The 19,884-nt window shown below is 51.5% G+C and overlaps 1 protein-coding gene across 2 annotated transcripts in view; it reads left to right on the top strand.

Annotated features, from left to right (window-relative positions):
• Positions 1-1,185: 1,185 nt before the first annotated feature.
• Positions 1,186-19,884, top strand: part of LOC119977410 (CRACD-like protein) — a 112,534-nt gene continuing 93,835 nt past the window's right edge. For both annotated transcript variants that reach the window (XM_038818282.1, XM_038818281.1), the window contains exon 1: positions 1,186-1,291. In XM_038818282.1, the coding sequence (XP_038674210.1) occupies positions 1,254-1,291 (38 nt within the window). In that variant the 5' untranslated portion in view covers positions 1,186-1,253. The remainder of the gene's footprint in view (positions 1,292-19,884) is intronic.

Below are 19,884 nucleotides of genomic sequence, written 5' to 3'. Positions count from 1 at the left end.
TGCACGGAGGGAGAATTCAGAATGTCCAAATTACCTAGCAGACTCCGCACAGAAGCCGGGAATCAAATCCGGGTCCCTGGCGTGTGTTGCAACCGTGCTAACCACTGTACTACCGTGCCACCCATGTGAATATTCGCTTTTCACAATCTCGGGATGAGATGTTAAACCGAGAATGTCCGTGTCTCTCGGGTGAATGTTCCAGGATCCCCGATACCAGGATCCCCGATACCAGGAACCCCAATGCCAGGAACCCCCGAGCCTTATTCAAAGGAGGACACCGGCATCATTCAAACGCATCATTACGAAGTGCTGTTTGTGGGATCTCACTGTGCACAGTTTGGCTGCCCTGTTTCCTATATCACAATGGCAACCACCCCTGAAAAGAAAAAGTAGCTCCTTGGCTGTAAAGTGCCTTGGGATGTGCTGAGGATGTGGACGGCGCTATGTAAATGCAAGTTCTTTTAATTTACTCCCAACCAATCTCGATCAGACAAGCTGATTGAGGTATCAAACTGTTGGCAACACTAGGGCAGTCAGTATGAACTCTGAACTACACTCTGACCCTTGACATCCTCACCTCTGACAACGCTAATTAAAAAGTGTGCCCCTTCAAGAAGCTGGTATTGCCAGTACGGTGGTAAGGTTAAGTATAAACTGCAGAGTATTGGGGCGAGCGCTCCAAATTGAGATATGTTTCTTGTAAAATAGAAAAATACTGGGGAAACTGGTTTGTCTAAAAAAGGGGTTCTTAATGTCAAGAGGAACATGTTTGGTTTAAACAGAGCAGCCCTCGGGTCACAGGGATTTTATTTTAAAAAAAATATTATTTCACAATGAGCAGAAGATCGGACCTGCAAAGATCAAAAAGTATTGTTAAAACTTAAAACCAAACGAGTGGAGCCAGCGGAAATTTATTCTTGACGCCGGTTGAGAAGTGATTTTACTCCACGAATGATGGTCTGATGGGGGTCCATTAAACACCAGATTAATTCCAGTTTAAAATGAAGCTCAAAGTTGGGAGAATCCTTTTCAGGGCGAAGTTCCCGCTCAAACTCCTCTTTGACTCGGTGCAGGGTTGGTGCTGCACCTTGCTCAAAAACAAAAGCACTGTGTCCTTTTAAACTCAGCAGTAACCCAACCCCGTTGCTGATCAGCAAAGGCATGCAGAGGAGTCCATACATCTGCCCCGTGGGGAGACAGTGCAGTCAGGGCGACAGCCTGTGTCAGAGGGAAGAGGTTCGCACCAGGGCAACATGGCTGGATTCTACCAGTGCCTGCGAGCTGATTCGAGGTAAGTGAAATCTGACTGGAAGACCAGGCTGGAATCTGGGTATGTTAATGCGAGTTCAGCAGGAGGAACCTTCCTGACAGTTCTGTGTTCTGTACAACACTGGGAGGGTGCAAAGTGCGATTTCTGCACTGCCAGCAGAGCCACACGAACAAACCCCGATTTGACATGCTCAGAAACACGGCTCCTCTAAAGGTTTTGTTTGGTTTGGAATAAAGCAGCACCTCTGAGGAGCAGCACCTTATCCGGCGAAGGACCACTCAACAATGGCTGCTGTGTGTTCCAGCTGTGAACTCAGTTCTCAGACTGTCTGTGTGGGGAGGCTAGGAGCTGTCAAAAACTATAAAACATGGTTTATTAATGCTGTTGCCAGAAGCAAACGGAGTTGGAATTATGCTGACTGAACAGGACATGGCAACTTTTGTTCTATAATCAGAACATTCTTTCCTGTGTTTATAAAGGTGAAGCCCATTCTGAGCTCTTTGGCTGTTGGTTCCGATGATCATTTTGTCCTGTTACGTGATTGATGGGCAGATTTAACCGTGTACAAATCCAACATTCCTTCAACAAACCCTAGCTCAGTGAAAACTGGTAGCAGTGTTCTGATTAGTGCAAACTGCACGGGGGAAATATCGCTGTCCTCACTGGGGCAAGTAGGAAGATCCATGACCTACAGACTGCCTTTTAGTTTGGGGGAGTTTCAAACATTGGAATTTGATTGACAAAGCAAATCGGGATGTATGGGTCAATGTCTCACTTGAGTCATCTTGATTTTATTGAAAATATTTTGAGTAAACAACAATTGTTACCACGGAGTGAATTTTACCAGGGCAGCCAGCGTGGATGATGTGATTCATTGAGACAGGCAGGTAATTAATCGTATTGAGAAGGAAGCTATGAGGACTTAACGGATTATCACAGCTCTGAACATAAGCCAGGAGGTTTCCGAATCTCGCCAGGTGTAATGAGGCGCTGAACAAGTGGGAGTTCACCTCCTGTCTTGACGGGGCGGGTGAAACAGCACGGGCATTGGCACAGACACAGTGGGGAGAAGGGGAAACGATAGCAGACCTGTTGGAAGGTATACTACCAGAGTGGCATCTGCCTGCTGGTACCTATGTAGGTCGAAGGAAGCCCTGGACACACGGCGAGCCTACGGCCATGGGCCTGTCTTTGGTGCCTCCAGTGAGGAGGGAGAACCGAGAGGGAGAGGGCTGCAGAGAGAGAGAGAGCAATAGGGCAGCAGGTGCACCAAGCCTCGGGGGTGGGGGTGAACAGAGTGGCACTCTACCAGCCTCTTTGCAGAGACAGAGGAGACATTACCCACCAGAGAAGGGCGTGCACACTGTGGCTCAGTTGCCTTCAGATGTCAGAACAGCAGCGTCACTGAAGACTGCGCCTCTCCAGTGAGGCGGTCACCAAGCTGGTCGCCATGTCGGAGGCCGAGCTGAGCTCCATGGGAAGTGATGGGCAGTATCAGTGGCACTGAGGGTGAACTTCACTCCTCTGGGCCATTCCAGGGACCTTCTGGACACATTTGTGAGATCTCCCAGTCTGCAGCTCATTACTGCATCAAGGTGACCACCAGTGGCACATTCAAGAGGGCCAGGCCGACCAAGACAGTCGGACTGAGCGGTATATTGGATTTGGGGCCAATGCTGGATTCCCTCAGGAGCAGGGTGTGATTGCCTGAACACATATGGCCACTAGGACTCCCACAGATTAGGCAACAGTCTTTATCACCAGAAAAGGCTTTCACTCGCTTGATGAACGCCTCGCGCTGCACGCTGTTGGATCGACATAGGGGCGTCATCGGAAGGCCCTCCTCCGTAGCTCCGCCCCCAATGAGCCGATTTCCCGACCGCACGGTTGACGTGTGGTCTGAATGGTCAGGAACGTGGCGTAGCAGCTGTGGATTGTGCCCAGCGCCACCACTCTCGGCCGGGATCCGTGCTGCTGTCCGGGGTGGGGGGGGCTTCCGCGAGGGCTGGAGGGACTGGTGATGGGCTGTCCTGTGGGGTAGTATTTGGCACGTCGGGTCCGCGCACAGCCGGCGCCATGTTGTACGGCGCGACCACTGCAGGCCGTTGGCATGCATATGTGCGGCCACGGTCCTGGCCATTCTCTGACCATTTTTGCATGGGAGCCAGGGGTTTTACCCAGCATTGCTGCTAATGCCTCACCGATCCCAGAACCGGGGAGGATTCGGCGACGATATTGGCGTTGTAAAACACCACAGTTCCCATGCCGGCGTCGGCACTTAGCTACAAAGGCGGAGAATCCAGCCCCATGTGTTTAATATTCCAATTTTTGATAGGTATCTGACTTGAGTTTTTGTGGTTGTAAGTCAAATTGGATGTAGAAGGAAGTTTGACTTAAAAAAATTCAGTTGAGAGAATAAGCGACTTGTGTTCATTGTACTTTTAATATTTTTAACATAACTGCCCAGTTGTGATAGAGTGTAGTGATTAGTATTCCTGTTCTTTGATTTTTGTGTCGTAACATTCTTTTGTTATGAACCATGAATCTTGTGGTTTAATTCGTTTATTAAATACCTGTGTGTTCAGATTTCCAAACAAGAAAATTATAAAGTTGCTGCCTTCCACTGAGATAACACCATTCACCGCAATGCAGTCATGTCTGTCACAGTCAGTGAAACTATTGTGTGGCTCCATTGTGTGGAATACTCTATCTAGCTAACACTTTGCCACATGTAAGCCCCTAAAGTGAGGACATTGTGGGGGGTCTTTTGTGGCACCGTGGGCAGGTTCGAGGGATGACTCCGCGATCGCTGACCTCCTCTGCAATCTTCATCCAGGTTTCTTGATGTGGCGGGCAGGTCTCCACTCCCATCCCCGGGGAAAGAGCTAGCCTGGGGGAGAGCCTGCTGGGAACCATCGCTAAACCATGGGTCCTCCAGGGGAGATCTTGCCTCTCTCATTGCTGCACTTGCCTCTTCCTTGCAGCTTGTCATTGTAATGATCGTTACATGGATATGTACAGAAGGGGCTGATGGGTAATGGAAAGACCACTAGGGGGCAGCACGGGCGTGTATAAAAGGGGGAAGCAAGCAGCACTCTGGGCTGTGGGGTGGATTAGACTGTGAGGAGAACAGAGGCAGAGATTTAGCTCAGGACTGCTAGTGTGGTCAGGCCTAGTAGTTGTAACCTTTCTACTAGTACAGTTCTTAAAGTAAGACCTCACGCAATTATTTAAGTTATGTTGCTCAATAAACCTACAAAACTTCTGGATGACTTTGAGCCGCCTTCCTGTTTTGTTATGCTCTTGATGTAGCATAAGCTGCTACCTTGATGTGCACTCTGACAAAAGCAGGTTCAGACTTGGAGATAGCTTTAACACATTTATGAAACTGTAAATGATCCTCCTACTTGGATTCGACTCTCCTGTTAATCCTGCTATAGCTACTCAGACTGACGAACCAGTCTGCTACAATCCAGGTGGTGGGTGTGATGTGTTTCAAATCAACCCTGTGTACTCACTGAGTGTCTCCACTGGAAAGAGAAAGATCATGTTTGCTGTGTCCTTTTATATGGGTTGGTGTAATGCCCCCCTGTGGTAGTGTCACCTGTGTGTGTGTGTCGTGAATGCCCATTGGTCGTGTCCTATCTTACTGACCTATTGGTTGAATGTCTGTGTGTTGTGTCTCTGGTGCTCCCTCTAGTGTCTATCTAGTCTATGTGTATTTACATTAACCCCTTGTGTATTTACAGTGATGCATATCACCACACGTCCAAAGCCTCTACTGTAACTGAGATGAGTAGCACAGATTACCTGCCTTGCAGTTAACAAAACAGTCCTCTCGGCCTTGTTGACTGCTGCCACAATACCTTTTACAGAGCGGCCCTATAAAGATAACAGCAGCATTCCTCAGCTATCTGCCCGCCATGCTGGATGTTACCTCCGCCCGCTGGCAGTCAGTTGTCCGATTGCCACATAGCTGCACTTCCCAGGCTGCCTACCCACCCCACCCCGTGCAAATGGCAGTGTCGTCCATCCTGCCCCCAGCATTGCTGAAAAATCCACCTTTGCAGACAACAACAAGATGAGAAACACAGCCAAAAATAAACATGTCGATGCGCAAGACTTCTTAAGAGGCTTCAATAAAAATAGTTGATTATCTTCACTCTGCAGGTGTCCTGGGAATAATTTTTGTTTGGTGTGCTTGCCAGAAGTTTATCTGTTTATTGCTTTCTATCTTTGGTAAAACAGGTGTCCGTAAATGTCAGCCGGCGTTTATATTTGTAATGTGAAATGTTCAATGCCAGGGAGGTCCTGGGTGATTTATTCCAGAGCTGATGGCTGTGCCAGTGGATAAACTCTATTGCTAATCGTTTATACAGTATGGATAATGTGTGAGAATCTCCTTTCGCTGCTAATTATCTCCAATGGTGTCAGTGCATTCAGTCACTGTAGGGACCAGTCACCAATTCGGTTGTGGGGTTCACCATGAACTTTTGAAAATGCCACCCAGTGTATTTATTAAACCACAAAGGCCAACAGTACCCAGTGGTCAGAATCAATCTGCAGTCTATGCTGCATTAACTATTCTCAGCTTGGCCCACTGTCATTTTGAGGTAGGCCAGAGTTTTAGATAGATTGAGAGCCTGTATGCTTCTTTTGTTGTTTAATGGGAAATTGAGTAATTGTAAGCTGTTATTTGCAGGTGCGAAGTTTAATATTGTGTTCATAATAAAGTTTTGTTTTAGAAATACCAAAGCCCAATTCCTTCGTGCAATCACTCCTGGAGTGAACTATTCATTCACCACAGTCTTAAATAAACTAAAATATTGGGGTTTTTGGTCCACTGTTGAGTCTGGTCTGGGATGGTAATAGCTGTCGAAGGAGACTGCTGAGTTACTGCAGTGTATCTTGTAGTTGGCACAACCTGCTGCCACTGTACGTTGGTGGTGGAAAGAGTAAACGTTTAAGGTGGTGGATGGGATGCAAATCAAGGAGGCTGCTCTGTTCTGGGTGATGTCGAGCTCTCTGGGGTTGTTGGAGCCGCACTCATTTAAGGCAGGTGGAGAGTATTCCATAATAATAATCTTTATTGTCACAAGTAGGCTTGCATTAACACTGCAATTAAGTTACTGTGAGAATCCCCTAGTCACCACACTCCGGCTCCTGTTCGGGTACACTGAGGGAGAATTCAGAATGTCCAATTCACCTAACAGCACGTCTTTAGGGGCTTGTGGGAGGAAACCGGAGCTCCCGGAGGAAACCCACGCAGACATGGAGAGAACATGCAGACTCTGCACAGACAGTGACCCAAGCCTGGAATCGAACCTGGGACCCTGGAACTGTGAAGCAACAGTGCTAACCACTGTGCTACTGTGCTGCCCATTACACTACTGACATGTGCCTTGTAGATGGTGGACAGGCTTTGTGTGGTCAGGAGGTGAGTTACTTGCCACATGCTTCCGAGCCTCTGACCTGCTCTTGTAGCCACATTATTTTTATGGCTAGTCCAGTTCAATTTCTGGCCAATGGTAATGCCTGGGATGTTGATGGTGGGGGATTCAGTGATGGTAATGGCTGTTACATCACTCCACATCACAAACCAGCCATCCAGCTAACTGAGTTAAACCGACTCCCAATCTCAACATTACAATTACGTGAATCCAGCCCCCGCCGTCCTCCTAATTCTCCCACCCCCCCAAAAACCGGCCCGGCGTGAGTCGCGCTGCCTGCCTCTGAGAATGGCGGGGTCTGGCGCGACTCAATGGGCGCTGGGGCTGCCCGAAATCTCCGGCCCATGATGGGCCGAAGTCCCACCCATCTTTTGCCAGTCCCGCCGGCGTAGGTCCCTTACCAGCGGGATCTGGCGGCACAGGCGGGCTCCGGGGTTCTTGGGGGGGGGGGGGTGCAGGGGGATCTGGCCCCAGGGGGGTGCCTCCACGGTGGCCTGGCCTGCGGTCGGGGCCCACCGATCCGCAGGCAGGCCTGTGCCGTGGGGCACTCTATTGTTCCGCACCGGAGGCTGTGGTCCTCCGCCATTCCCGGTACGGAAGCAAATCCTTCTGCGCATGCACGGGGATGATGCCAGCACGCGCTGGTGCTCCCGCGCATGCGCCGACTCGTGCCGGCCGGCGGAGACCCTTCGGTGCTGGTTGGCGTGGCGCCAAGCCGCTTTCCCTCCGGGGCGGGCCTAGCCCCTGAAGGTGCGGAGGATTCCACACCTTTGGGGCAGCCCGAGGCCGGAGTGGTTCACGCAACCCCGTCCCTCCGGGAACCCCCCACCCCAGCAGGGTAGGGGTGAATCCCGCCCAAGATATTGGTTGGCATTAGATCGGATTTTAGACAGCGCTATATAGTATTGCAGAATGTTTTAGATGTTACTAACATGGTTTAAGATTGACAGAGAAACAATGGTATCCATAGAATCCGTATAATGCAGAAGCAGGCCATTCGGCCCATCCAGTCTGCACCGACCCTCTGAAATAGCACCCCACCTCGGTCCACACCTCCACGCTAACCCAGTAACTCCACTTAACTTTTGTGGACACTAAGGGGCAATTTAGCATAGCCAATCCACCTAACTGCATATCTTTGAACAGTGGGAGGAAACCCACGCAGACACCGGGAGAATGTGCAAACTCCGCACAGTCACCCAAGGTTGGAATCAAACCTGTGTCTCCGGCGCTGTGAGGCAGCAGTGCTAACCACTGCCATCCATGAAATATGACACTCAGTCTCACTCTCAATCCGGCCCTCTCAGTCTCGGCCCGGCCCTCTCGCTCTCGGCCTGGCCCCCTCACTCTCGGCCTGGCCCCCTCACTCTCAATCCGGCCCTCTCGCTCTCGGCCCAGCCCTCTCACTCTCGAACTGGCCCCCTCACTCTCAATTCGGCCCTCTCGCTCTCGGCCCAGCCCTCTCACTCTCGGCCTGGCCCCCTCACTCTCAATCCGGCCCTCTCGCTCTCGGCCCGGCCCTCTCGCTCTCGGCCCGGCCCTCTCGCTCTCGGCCCGGCCCTCTCCCTCTCGGCCCGGCCCTCTCGCTCTCGGCCCGGCCCTCTCGCTCTCGGCCCGGCCCTCTCGCTCTCGGCCCGGCCCTCTCGCTCTCGGCCCGGCCCTCTCGCTCTCGGCCCGGCCCTCTCACTCTCGGCCCGGCCCTCTCGCTCTCGGCCCGGCCCCCTCGCTCTCGGCCCGGCCCCCTCGCTCTCGGCCCGGCCCTCTCACTCTCGGCCTGGCCCCCTCGCTCTCAATCCGGCCCTCCCGCTCTCAATCCGGCCCTCTCGCTCTCGGTCCGGCCCTCTCGCTCTCGGCCCGGCCCTCTCACTCTCGGCCCGGCCCTCTCGCTCTCGGCCCGGCCCTCTCGCTCTCTGTCCGCCCTCTCGCTCTCTGTCCGGCCCTCTCGCTCTCTGTCCGCCCTCTCGCTCTCTGTCCGCCCTCTCGCTCTCTGTCCGCCCTCTCGCTCTCTGTCCGCCCTCTCGCTCTCTGTCCGCCCTCTCGCTCTCTGTCCGCCCTCTCGCTCTCTGTCCGCCCTCTCGCTCTCGGCCCGGCCCTCTCGCTCTCGGCCCGGCCCTCTCGCTCTCGGCCTGGCCCCCTCACTCTCAATCCGGCCCTCTCACTCTCGGCCCGGCCACCTCACTCTCGGCCCGGCCCTCTCGCTCTCGGCCCGGCCCTCTCGCTCTCGGCCCGGCCCTCCCGCTCTCAATCCGGCCCCCTCGCTCTCGGTCCGGCCCTCACGCTCTCGGCCTGGCCCCCTCACTCTCAATCCGGCCCTCTCACTCTCGGCCTGGCCACCTCACTCTCGGCCTGGCCCTCTTGCTCTCGGCCCGGCCCTCTCGCTCTCGGCCTGGCCCCCTCGCTCTCAATCCGGCCCTCTCGCTCTCGGCCCAGCCCCCTCACTCTCGGCCCGGCCACCTCACTCTCGGCCCGGCCCTCTCGCTCTCGGCCCGGCCCTCTCGCTCTCGGCCTGGCCCCCTCGCTCTCGGCCCGGCCCCCTCGCTCTCGGCCTAGCCCCCTCACTCTCGGCCTGGCCCTCTTGCTCTCGGCTCGGCCCTCTCGCTCTCGGCCTGGCCCCCTCAGTCTCGGCCCGGCCCTCTCGCTCTCGGCCTGGCCCCCTCACTCTCGGCCTGGCCCTCTTGCTCTCGGCTCGGCCCTCTCGCTCTCGGCCCGGCCCTCTCGCTCTCGGCCTGGCCCCCTCGCTCTCGGCCCGGCCCCCTCGCTCTCGGCCTAGCCCCCTCACTCTCGGCCTGGCCCTCTTGCTCTCGGCTCGGCCCTCTCGCTCTCGGCCTGGCCCCCTCAGTCTCGGCCCGGCCCTCTCGCTCTCGGCCTGGCCCCCTCACTCTCGGCCTGGCCCTCTTGCTCTCGGCTCGGCCCTCTCGCTCTCGGCCTGGCCCTCTCGCTCTCGGCCTGGCCCCCTCGCTCTCGGCCTGGCCCCCTCGCTCTCAATCCGGCCCTCTCGCTCTCGGCCCGGCCCTCCCGCTCTCGGCCCAGCCCTCGCACTCTGAATCCTGCCCTCCCGCTCTCGGCCTGGCCCCCTCGCTCTCGGCCCGGCCCCCCCCGCTCTCGGCCCGGCCCCCCCGCTCTCGGCCCGGCCCCCTCGCTCTCGGCCCGGCCCCCTCGCTCTCGGCCCGGCCCCCTCGCTCTCGGCCCGGCCCCCTCGCTCTCGGCCCGGCCCCCTCACTCTCGGCCCGGCCCCCTCGCTCTCGGCCTGGCCCTCCCGCTCTCGGCCCAGCCCTTGCACTCTGAATCCGGCCCTCCCGCTCTCGGCCTGGCCCTCCCGCTCTCGGCCTGGCCCTCCCGCTCTCGGCCCGGCCCCCTCGCTCTCGGCCCGGCCCTCCCGCTCTCGGGACCGGCCCTCCCGCTCTCAATCCGGCCCTCTCACTCTCTGCCCAGCCCTCCCGCTCTCGGGACCGGCCCTCCCGCTCTCAATCCGGCCCTCTCACTCTCTGCCCAGCCCCCTCGCTCTCGGCCCGGCCCTCCCGCTCTCGGGACCGGCCCTCCCGCTCTCAATCCGGCCCTCTCACTCGCGGCCCGGCCCTCTCACTCCCGGCCCGGCCCTCTCAATCCGGCCCTCCCACTCCCGGCCCGGCCCTCTCACTCCCGGCCCGGCTCTCTCACGCCCGGCCCTCTCACGCCCGGCCCGGCCCTCTCACGCCCGGCCCGGCCCTCTCACTCGCGGCCCTCTCACCCCCGGCCCGGCCCTCTCACTCTGAGTCCGACCCTCTCGGTCGGGCAGCACGGTAGCACAAGTGGCTAGCACTGTGGCTTCACAGCGCCAGGGTCCCAGGTTCGAATCCCCGCTGGGTCACTGTCTGTGTGGAGTCTGCACGTTCTCCCCGTGTCTGCGTGTGTTTCCTCCGGGTGCTCCGGTTTCTTCCCACAGTCCAAAGATGTGCAGGTTAGATGGGTTGGCTGTGATAAATTGCCCTTAGTGACCAAAAAGGTTAGGATGGGTTATTGGGTTACGGGGATAGGGTGGAGGTGGGGGCTTAGGTGGGTTGGTGCAGTCTCGATGGGCCGAATGGCCTCCTTCTGCACTATATGTTCGATGTTCAGAAACTTCACACCAATTCAGGAGATCTATGTCTGAACTGTCTAAGTCTCCACCACCTCTGAACGTCTGGCAACGATGTTTTTCTGCAGTGCCTGCTGCTAGGCCTATCTTGAGCCTAGGAGCAAATTTAGAGCTACCAAGGTTGATTAGTGTTCCCACCACAACAGTTGTCACTTCTCCAAATGGGCCCCTGCCATTGCTGGGGCCCTGTGCTACACACTGTATGTTTTATTGAAATGTTGGTAGCTTATGGTAGAAAAATAGACCTTCAAGTATTTTTGCTCCAAAATATCTTGGCAGCAAGCTAGAAAAGTATGACCAAATACATATCAGCATTCCTGCACAGCAATGTTGGATACATGACAACAAGTGTTAAAATTATTTGAGACCTTCCTGTCGGGAAATCACGACAGATGTCATAAGCATCAACCGTTCATTCATTGAGTGCTGCCTCAGTCAGTGAAAATCGTGAAGAGTAGCATTTTGTGGACGCTGGTGGAATGTGGTCTTCATGAATCTTGATGAAGGCCTCAGGCTCCCAAAGGTTTTATTCGCAAACTGGTTAGCCAGCATCTGTGAACAGACAAGTTAATGCTCTGGGTGTCACTCTTCACGTGTTTTGTTGACGGGCCCACATTGGACACGTGTACATGTGTGTGTTCTCCACGGATACTGATGCACAATCAATGGACACGAAACGTAGGTGAAGTCCGAAATGAAAGGCTTTACTTAGCAAGAAGTGAGCCCGGCAGCAGATGTACAGGAAATGGCCTGGCTGCAGTGGAACACAGGTTCTTATACCCCACCTCGTAGGCGGAGCTACCTTCCTCTTGGCCAATAGTGATAAGAGGCACACGATACCTGGGCCAATGGGCAGCGAGCCCTCTGCACCAATGGCAGCTCACACTCCCAGGTACCGTAATACCCCTAGTCATACTACCACAGATATGGAGTGATCCGCTGAACGCTTCCGCCAGCGTTTGTTTGGTCTCCAGCGTTTGCAGTTTTCTGGCTTCTGCTTTACTCCTGAACATTAATACCAGGCACAGTGTGGGATATCATGAGCGTGACAGCTTTGGCTCTGTCTGTAGGCAGAGGCCCAAAGTCACTTAAACTGAAAGCACATTCCTGTGGCGATGTACTGGAAATGGCCTGAGATTATAAGAGCAGTGAAATACAAAGCATTATATGCTATTTATTGCTACTTGGGTTTGAGGGAATGTGCAGGAACATGGCAGGTGAAGAGAGTATTAGTGGTTGCTACTGTGGAAAAGCCAACAGAGGGAAAAGAGAAACCTTTTGTGTCTTTGTCAGTGTTTCCAGTGATTTGCTTCCAGCTCCTGGCTGTTTACCAGGAGAACACAGCATCAACCTGTTGAACAATGGACAGGCAGTAGTTGAACTTCACAAAGCGATACCATTTGCCCTGAAGGACAATACTGAACTGAACTGCATTGAAGCACTTGGCAAGATTGTACAAATTGATGAGCTCAGTTTGTTCACTGGTGGTTGCACACAGACTCGATGAACAGCCATGTACGCATTTTGTTTTCTGAAAATCCATGCAACATGTCACTGCAAATTACCCCACACAAATTCTGTCAGTTTGTGAGAGTTAACGGTCAAAAGGTTCAATTGTATAGTGCCCTGACTTTCGATGCTGTTGATGCTGCTATGGCACCCAGACACTTGCGGTGCTGGCCACAGTGAACGCCATTTTGAGGCGGTTATTATCACCGATTGGGTTGAAGGGCTTTGTTTCCATGCTGTAAACATCTATGACTCTCTAGGTTCTGGCGGCTGGACTGGAAGTGTGGTTTGGGGGGGGGGGGGGGGAGGACAGATTGTGATCTCGGTCAACATGTGCTGAATTAGCTCTAGTGGCGTCGTTTTCATCTCCATCCAGATAACGCTGTCTCTTAACCTTGCACGGCTGGGTGTGTGTTCAGGAGCAGCAACCCACCCCTCCTCCCCCAACCAGTTTAAAGGATTAATGAACCACTTTCGGGATAGTGTCTGGAGGTTTGTACTGCCACTTAACGCTTGTAGAATCTACAGGGAGTGGTGTGGCACAAACTGAGCGCCTTGATTCTCAATTCAAGGGTTGTGCTCACACCTTCCGCTTGGTCCCAGTGGTGGGTGCTGTAGATTCTCCCTCCCCCCCTCCTGCAGCATGGTGGGGAGAAGGAGGAGAGGGGACAGCGAGGAGAAGAGCTCTTGGCAGGAGACAAGGGTCTTTGGGGGCAGTTCTCCTCTCTGAATCTTAGTGAGGAACAACGCACGTGTGGTCTCCGTTTCTCAAAGAACCTGCTCATTGAAATTTGCCACCTCAACCTGCATCCTCCGAGCAGGGCAAGGATAGCATTGCCAGTGGCTGTAACATTGACTGTGGTCAGCAGCTCCTTCTCCTCATTGGGTTCCTTCCTGGCTGGAGCAGACAACATCTTCAACATTTTGTGGCCCACTCTTTATTGCTGTGTATGAGAGGCACTGGTGCACTGTATACAAAGAAATGGGGAATTCATTACATCCTCTGTGGGCAGAGAGCAGCAGGCAGGGCTGACATGGGATTTTGTGCCACGTTAGCAGGCTTCCCAAAGAGAGTGCCATTAACTTTATAATAATCTTTATTGTCACAAGTAGGCTTACATTAACACTGCAATGAAGTTACTGTGAAAAGTCCCTAGCCGCCACACTACAGCACCTGTTTGAGTACACTGAGGGAGAATTCAGAATGTCCAAGTTACCTAACAGACCATCTTTCGGGACTTGTGGGAGGAAACAGGAGCACCCGGAAAAAACCCACGCAGACACTGGGAGAACGTGCAGACTCTGCACAGACAGTGACCCAAGCCGGTAATCAAACCCAGATCCTTGGAGCTGTGAAGCAGCAGTGATAACCACTGTGCTACCGTGTCGCCCTTCTGTATGCGTGTCACTGCAGGTGTCACATGTACATTCACATGTACCACAACCATGATGTGTTCCAATCCCTCAAACATCCAGCTGGAGTATAACCCCACACTCTCCAAACATCATCAGGTCTTGGGTAACCAGTCTTCCATGAGGCTTTGTCTGTCCCACTGCCCCTATGCAGTGGTACCCCAGTGACTATCGCATGGCAGATTGAAGGCTGCTGACTTTCAGTGGGGGGAGACTGCCAGTGGCCTTGTAGGATTCCCTGGAGCAGCTTTGAATTTGTTTGAGTGACTACAGCACTCGCAGAGGCCATTTGGCCTGTCGTGCCTGTGTTGGCTCTCTTGCCTTTTTGTTGTAGCCCAGCAGGTTTTTCCTTTTTAGCTGTGCTCCGAGAAGGCCCGGCTTTGGACTGCACTATTGGGCTAGCAGCAGCACCAGTCTGGGCTGGCAACCCCCAAGAGCACAGGCAGAGTGGCAGTGGCGTGAGTGTGGACTAACCTGATGAGTGTACTCGCCTGAGGAAGGAGCTACGCTCCGAAAGCTGGTGATTCCAAACAAACCTGTTGGACTTTAGCCTGGTGTTGTAAGACTTCTTACTGTGCCCACCCTAGTCCAACGCCGGAATCTCCACATCATGATCATTGAAGATGGCAAGGCAGGTTGAGAAAGTGTTTCAAAGGAAGTGTTCAAAACCAACGAGGCATTGAGACAGAGTCGACAGGGAGAAACTATTCTCAACTTCCTGAAGGGTTAAGAACTAGAGGACACTGATTTAAGGTGAATAGAACCAATTGTGACGTGAGGAAAACCCCTCTTTTTCCACAGTGCGATCTCAGGACGAGGAATGCACGGTCTTGAGAGTGTGGGGAGAGGTAGATTCAATTGTGGCTTCCAAAGGGGAATTGGAAGAGCAGCTGAAAAGAATGGATTTGCGGGGGTGTGGGGAAAGGGAGGGGTAGAGGGGACTAGCTGAGTGGCTCTTCAGAGAGTCTGCGGAATGCGATGGACTAGATAGCCTACTTTTGTGCTGCAATATGATTTTGTGATTCCAGAGCAGGGAACTACTTCTCACAGAAGGTGGTGAATGTGTGGGCCTCACTGCCCCATCGTAGGGAGATAGCTAAAAACCAAGTTTTGAAAATATTGGACTGGATTTTCCGCTGTCAGGATTCTCTGTTGCGCTGACAGTCCAGGAATTTCCCGACGGCGTGGGACTGCCCACAATGGGAAACCTCATTGGCCAGCTGTCGAGCCGGAGAATCCCATCCATAGGGCGGGATTCTCCTTTTCCCGAAGCTGATCTCGTAATCGGCAATCGGGCGGAGAACCCATTTTTACAACCGAATTGGGGTGGCGCCCATTTTACGCAGGTTGCGCATGCGCCGCCCCCTCCAAATCGGTGTCGCTGCAGCGTGCACCGCACACCATTGGGACAGCCTCAGGACGTCACCTGAAGGCCCTCCCCCGATGGGCCGAATTCCTGACCGGTCGGTTGACGTGTGATCTCCGCGGTCAGGAACCCAGAGTGGTGCCTGCGGACTGCGTCGGAGGATCAGTGCTGGGGCGGCGCCGATTTTTCCCATGAAAAACGGCACGGATCCTCGGGACATAGCCTCAAATTCGGGAATGCAACCCCTAGTATCTGTGGGAAAGTATACTGAGACCACATCAGCTTTTCAGGACCCAGACTACAAATGTGACAATGTAACAAAGTAAGTACAGCCAGAAAGTTAGATACCAGTGTGAGTGATGGTAAAGACTACTATTCAGAAGTCACAATTCAAGACCTGGAAGAGCAGAGAGGGAGGTGGTATCAAACCGTGCAGGTATAAAGTTACCGCCATAAGTTCGCCTTTGTTCTCTTTCCATTGTTTTCTTTTTTATGCCCTGCTTTTGGTTCTTATTGTATTTTTGAAATTTTTGTACTAACCAAGTTTTTGCAATAAAACTCAAACTCGCACAATCACCTTTTATTTGAAACTAAGAGGTCCTACAGTGGTGGAATATGAGTCGTTAAGTGGTTTCAAGAAGGAGATAGATATATTTCTGATTTTTAAAAACGGGTTAAAGTGATATGGGTGAGTGGATTTGAGGCCAAGAAGAGATCAGCTGTGATCTGATTGAATGACGGGCTGAATTGCCTACTTCTGCTCCTTGTCCCTATGTTCCAAGGGTAGTTCATGTAATGACCATATTAAGTGACAAAACCCAAAAGGGTACATTTATTTCTTTGGTGATTGTGGTGCGGAGGAGTACTGGGGGGGGTGTATCAGAAATGTTGGATGAGGGGATAGCCTGGGTGTTAAACAGCTCTCCTTCTATTCCAGTCATTTTTATAGAAAGCATCCTATCTGGCTGCATCACAGCCTGGTATGGCAACTGCTCGGCCCAGGACCGCAAGAAACTTCAGAGAGTCGTGAACACCGCCCAGTCCATCACACGAACCCACCTCCCATCCATTGACTCCATCTACACTTCCCGCTGCCTGGGGAAAGCGGGCAGTATAATCAAAGACCCCTCCCACCCGGCTTACTCACTCTTCCAACTTCTTCCATCGGGCAGGAGATACAGAAGTCTGGGAACACGCATGAACAGACTCGAAAACAGCTTCTTTCCCACTGTTACCAGACTCCTAAATAATCCTCTTATGGACTGACCTCATTCACACTACACTCTGTATGCTTCATCCGATGGCAGTGTTTATGTAGTTACATTGTATACCTTGTGTTGCCCGATTATGTATTTTCTTCTATTAATGATCTGTTGAGCTGCTTGCAGAAAAATACTTTTCACTGTACCTCGGTACACGTGACAATAAACAAATCCAATTTGACTGCTTTGGATCACAACCCAATTTTTTCAACCATTATATACCCCCAAAGTTTTGTGAAGTATTATGTCCACACCTTACAAGTGTGTTGGATGATTCTTAGTTTGCCTCCAGCCCCTGAGTTTACAGGCTTCAGGCCACGACACAATCCATTGTGTCTAGATGCATGGATGAAAGAATCGCCAGGGCTGCCGATGAATTTGTAACAAAAGAGTAAAACCGTTATATAAGAAAAGAATATGAGAACTAGCAGCAGGAGTGGGCAACGCAGCCCCGCTCCGCCATTCAATATGATCATGGCTGATCTCATCTCGGCTTCAGCTCCACTTTCCTGCCCGTTCCCCATGACCCTTCAACCGACGACTAATTAAAAATCTGTCCATCTTCTCAAATTTATTAATATTAACTATGATATACTACTACTTCACCCCAATTATACCTTTACAGATATATACAGATTTGTAAAGGATGACAGAAGTTACAAAATTTGACTTGGACTCTAACGTTCCCAGTAAGTATACAGCCTGTGTAAACCAATAGGAGGAATGTGGTCAGACACCCCACACTCTGAAACCAAGTGACAGATGCCACTCAAAACAACTTCTGTGGATTCTTTGGGGGGGGGGGGGGGGGATGTGGAGAAACACTGAAGCCCCAATGTCAGTGATGATGGGGGGGGGGAGGGTTGCTGACTCTATGATGCCCCACCTTGCCAGAGAGGCAAAACATGCCCTGCTTTTTTTTTGACAAAGTATCAGAAGATCATGGAGCGTAAACCTGGGAAGATGCTGCTTTCCAGTCAGAACCTGACACTTTGCCTTTTGTTTTTGGAAAATTTCACCCGAAGCAAATCCTGCTCTCCAGATCCCACTACCGGATGAGTGATGGGGCATTGTGCTCAAAGATCAGTGGGTACAGAACCGGCCTTACAGTCGCAAGACCCATGGAGGCAACCCACAACCCTGAGTAGATGTCATCCTCGAACCCAGGGACAGCCAGTAATAACAACCAACTGAACTGAATCTGAATATATTTTGTTCACGGAATTATTGTTGTTTTAGCACCTTGTTGTCCTATACTCAGTTGGCCTATAAACTCAGGAAATGTAATTTTCTTTTTCCCTTTGTGTATTTTTGATGAGCCAGCATTCTAACCACACAGAAATCAGTGTAACGGTAATCCAGAGTTGTGGCAGAATGTTGCTGACGGTCAAATGAATCCTTTGAGAGGCTGAAGGCCGTTGTAATATTTACAAAAATAGTCCAGTTACTTTTAAAAAAATTATTATTCACACAAAATAGAGTGTTACGGGCCTTAGCAGAACAAATTTCAGTTTTAAAATTTAAGAGTGATCATGCTTAAAGGAGTGGAGGGAGGATGATGTGAGGAACAGAGGAAGAAGAGTAGGCCTTTGAGACTCTTCCTCCATAAAACACAATCATTGCTGATCTGGAATCAAACTCCATGTTAGTGTGGATTAGCAAATTTGGATTAGTGGCTGTCTATCCCACCATCATAAGTCATTAATAAATATAATGAATAGTTATGGCCCCAGCATTGATTCATGTGGGACACCACTAATACATCCTGCTGATTAGAGCAACTGCCCATTATCCAGATTCACCTGAGGACGGAGCAGTGCTCCGAAAGCTAGTGTTTGAAACAAACATGTTGGACTTTAACCTGGTGTTGTAAGACTTCTTATCATCCTGACTTGGTAATATATTGCCGTTCCCTCACTGTCACTGGGTCAAAATCGTGGAACTCCCTCCCTAACAGCACTGTGGGTGTACCTACACCACCTGGACTGCAGCGGTTCAAGAAGGCAGCTCGCTACCACCTTTTATGGGCAATAAATGCTGGCCTAACCAGCGACACCCTCATCCCGTAAATGAACAAACAAAAAAAAGCAAAAAATTTTCAATTCCATGAACTTCAACTTTAGCATATAGTCCGTCATGAGAGACTTTACCAAATGCCTTCTAGAACTCCCAATAGATAACATTCAAAGACATTCTGCTGTGACTATTGGCAACCTATTCAAAGAAACTCAATCAGATTTGGCAGGCACAACCTACCTTTTCCAAATATTGCTGCTTCTGTTTGATTAGCTGAAAATTGTGCACGGTGCTTAGTCATGATAGACGCCAATAATCTCCTGACAGCAGATGTTAGGCTAATTGGTCCAGAATTCCTCAGTTTCGCTCTGTCACCCTTCTTAAATGCTGGAGCAACATACACAATTTTCCAATTTGATTAAGGACTAAGAGCACATGTAAAGAGAGTCAGCCTCTGCAGCAGCTACGTTTGTGGGCAGGTGGCCTTGGAGAGGGAACTTCATGCCTTAATGACCAGTGGACCCCGTGGAGACTGGGGTGTATCATTACTCCTGGAGAGAACATTTTATTTTAATTTATTGCGCATCCTTTGGATGTTATGTTTTAGTTAAAGTGCCCCACCCTGGGCTATCACCATCTGCCTGTCCTTTTTGTTTAATTTATTGATGTTAGCTTTATTGAAAAGAGTATAAACAGGGGACAGTCCCCGTGAATTATATTTTCGTTTTGTTAGTTATGTCTCCCTCAATGTTTTGTTTTAATTTCAGCACCCTACCGGGGGCAGTCACCCCTGTCAATTATGTTAAATGTCATCCTACAGTGCAGAAGGAGACCATTTGGCTCATCAAGTCTGCAGCGACTCTCCGAAAGAACCCTCTACCTAGGCCATTGGCCCTGGCCTACCGCTATAGCACCCACCTAACCATTTGACACTAAAGGGCAATTTAGCGTGGACAATCGACTTAACCTCCACAATTTGGACTGTGGGAGGAAACCGGAACACCCGGAAGAAATCCCAGCAGGCGCGGGGAGAACGCGTAAGCTCCACACAGACAGTGACCCAAGGTCGGAATTGAACCTGGGTGCTTGCCTCTGTACCGCCCTGACGGATATTTCCTGTTCTATTTAAAAGAGTATAAATAGGGAATTGGCTAGTGGGCTCTGTAGGGTCTGGAGTGCATAATTGACCCCCAAAAGTATATTGAAATTTAGTTTGGTAACGTTCCAAGAACTTTTTTTTAATCACAGTGCCTCTTAGTTGCAGTGCCTCTTGTGGTTATCAATTGGTTTAATTGGTTAATTTGTTTGTTTTACTGGTACTCAAAAGCGTATAAAGAGAGTCAGCTGGACCATTGGATTAATAGTTAGGAGGCAGAGAATATTTTGTTTATTAAACGGTCAACAGTAACAAAGATTTGAAAATCAACTATGTAACATATCACACTAACCATTAAACAACAAGGAAACGTCACTGTTTGATATTG

The sequence above is a fragment of the Scyliorhinus canicula genome, chromosome 14 (genome assembly GCF_902713615.1).
Source record: "Scyliorhinus canicula chromosome 14, sScyCan1.1, whole genome shotgun sequence".
Taxonomy (NCBI): domain Eukaryota; kingdom Metazoa; phylum Chordata; class Chondrichthyes; order Carcharhiniformes; family Scyliorhinidae; genus Scyliorhinus; species Scyliorhinus canicula.
The sequence above is the reverse complement of the archived record's forward strand: the minus strand, read 5'-3'. Positions and strand labels throughout refer to the sequence as shown.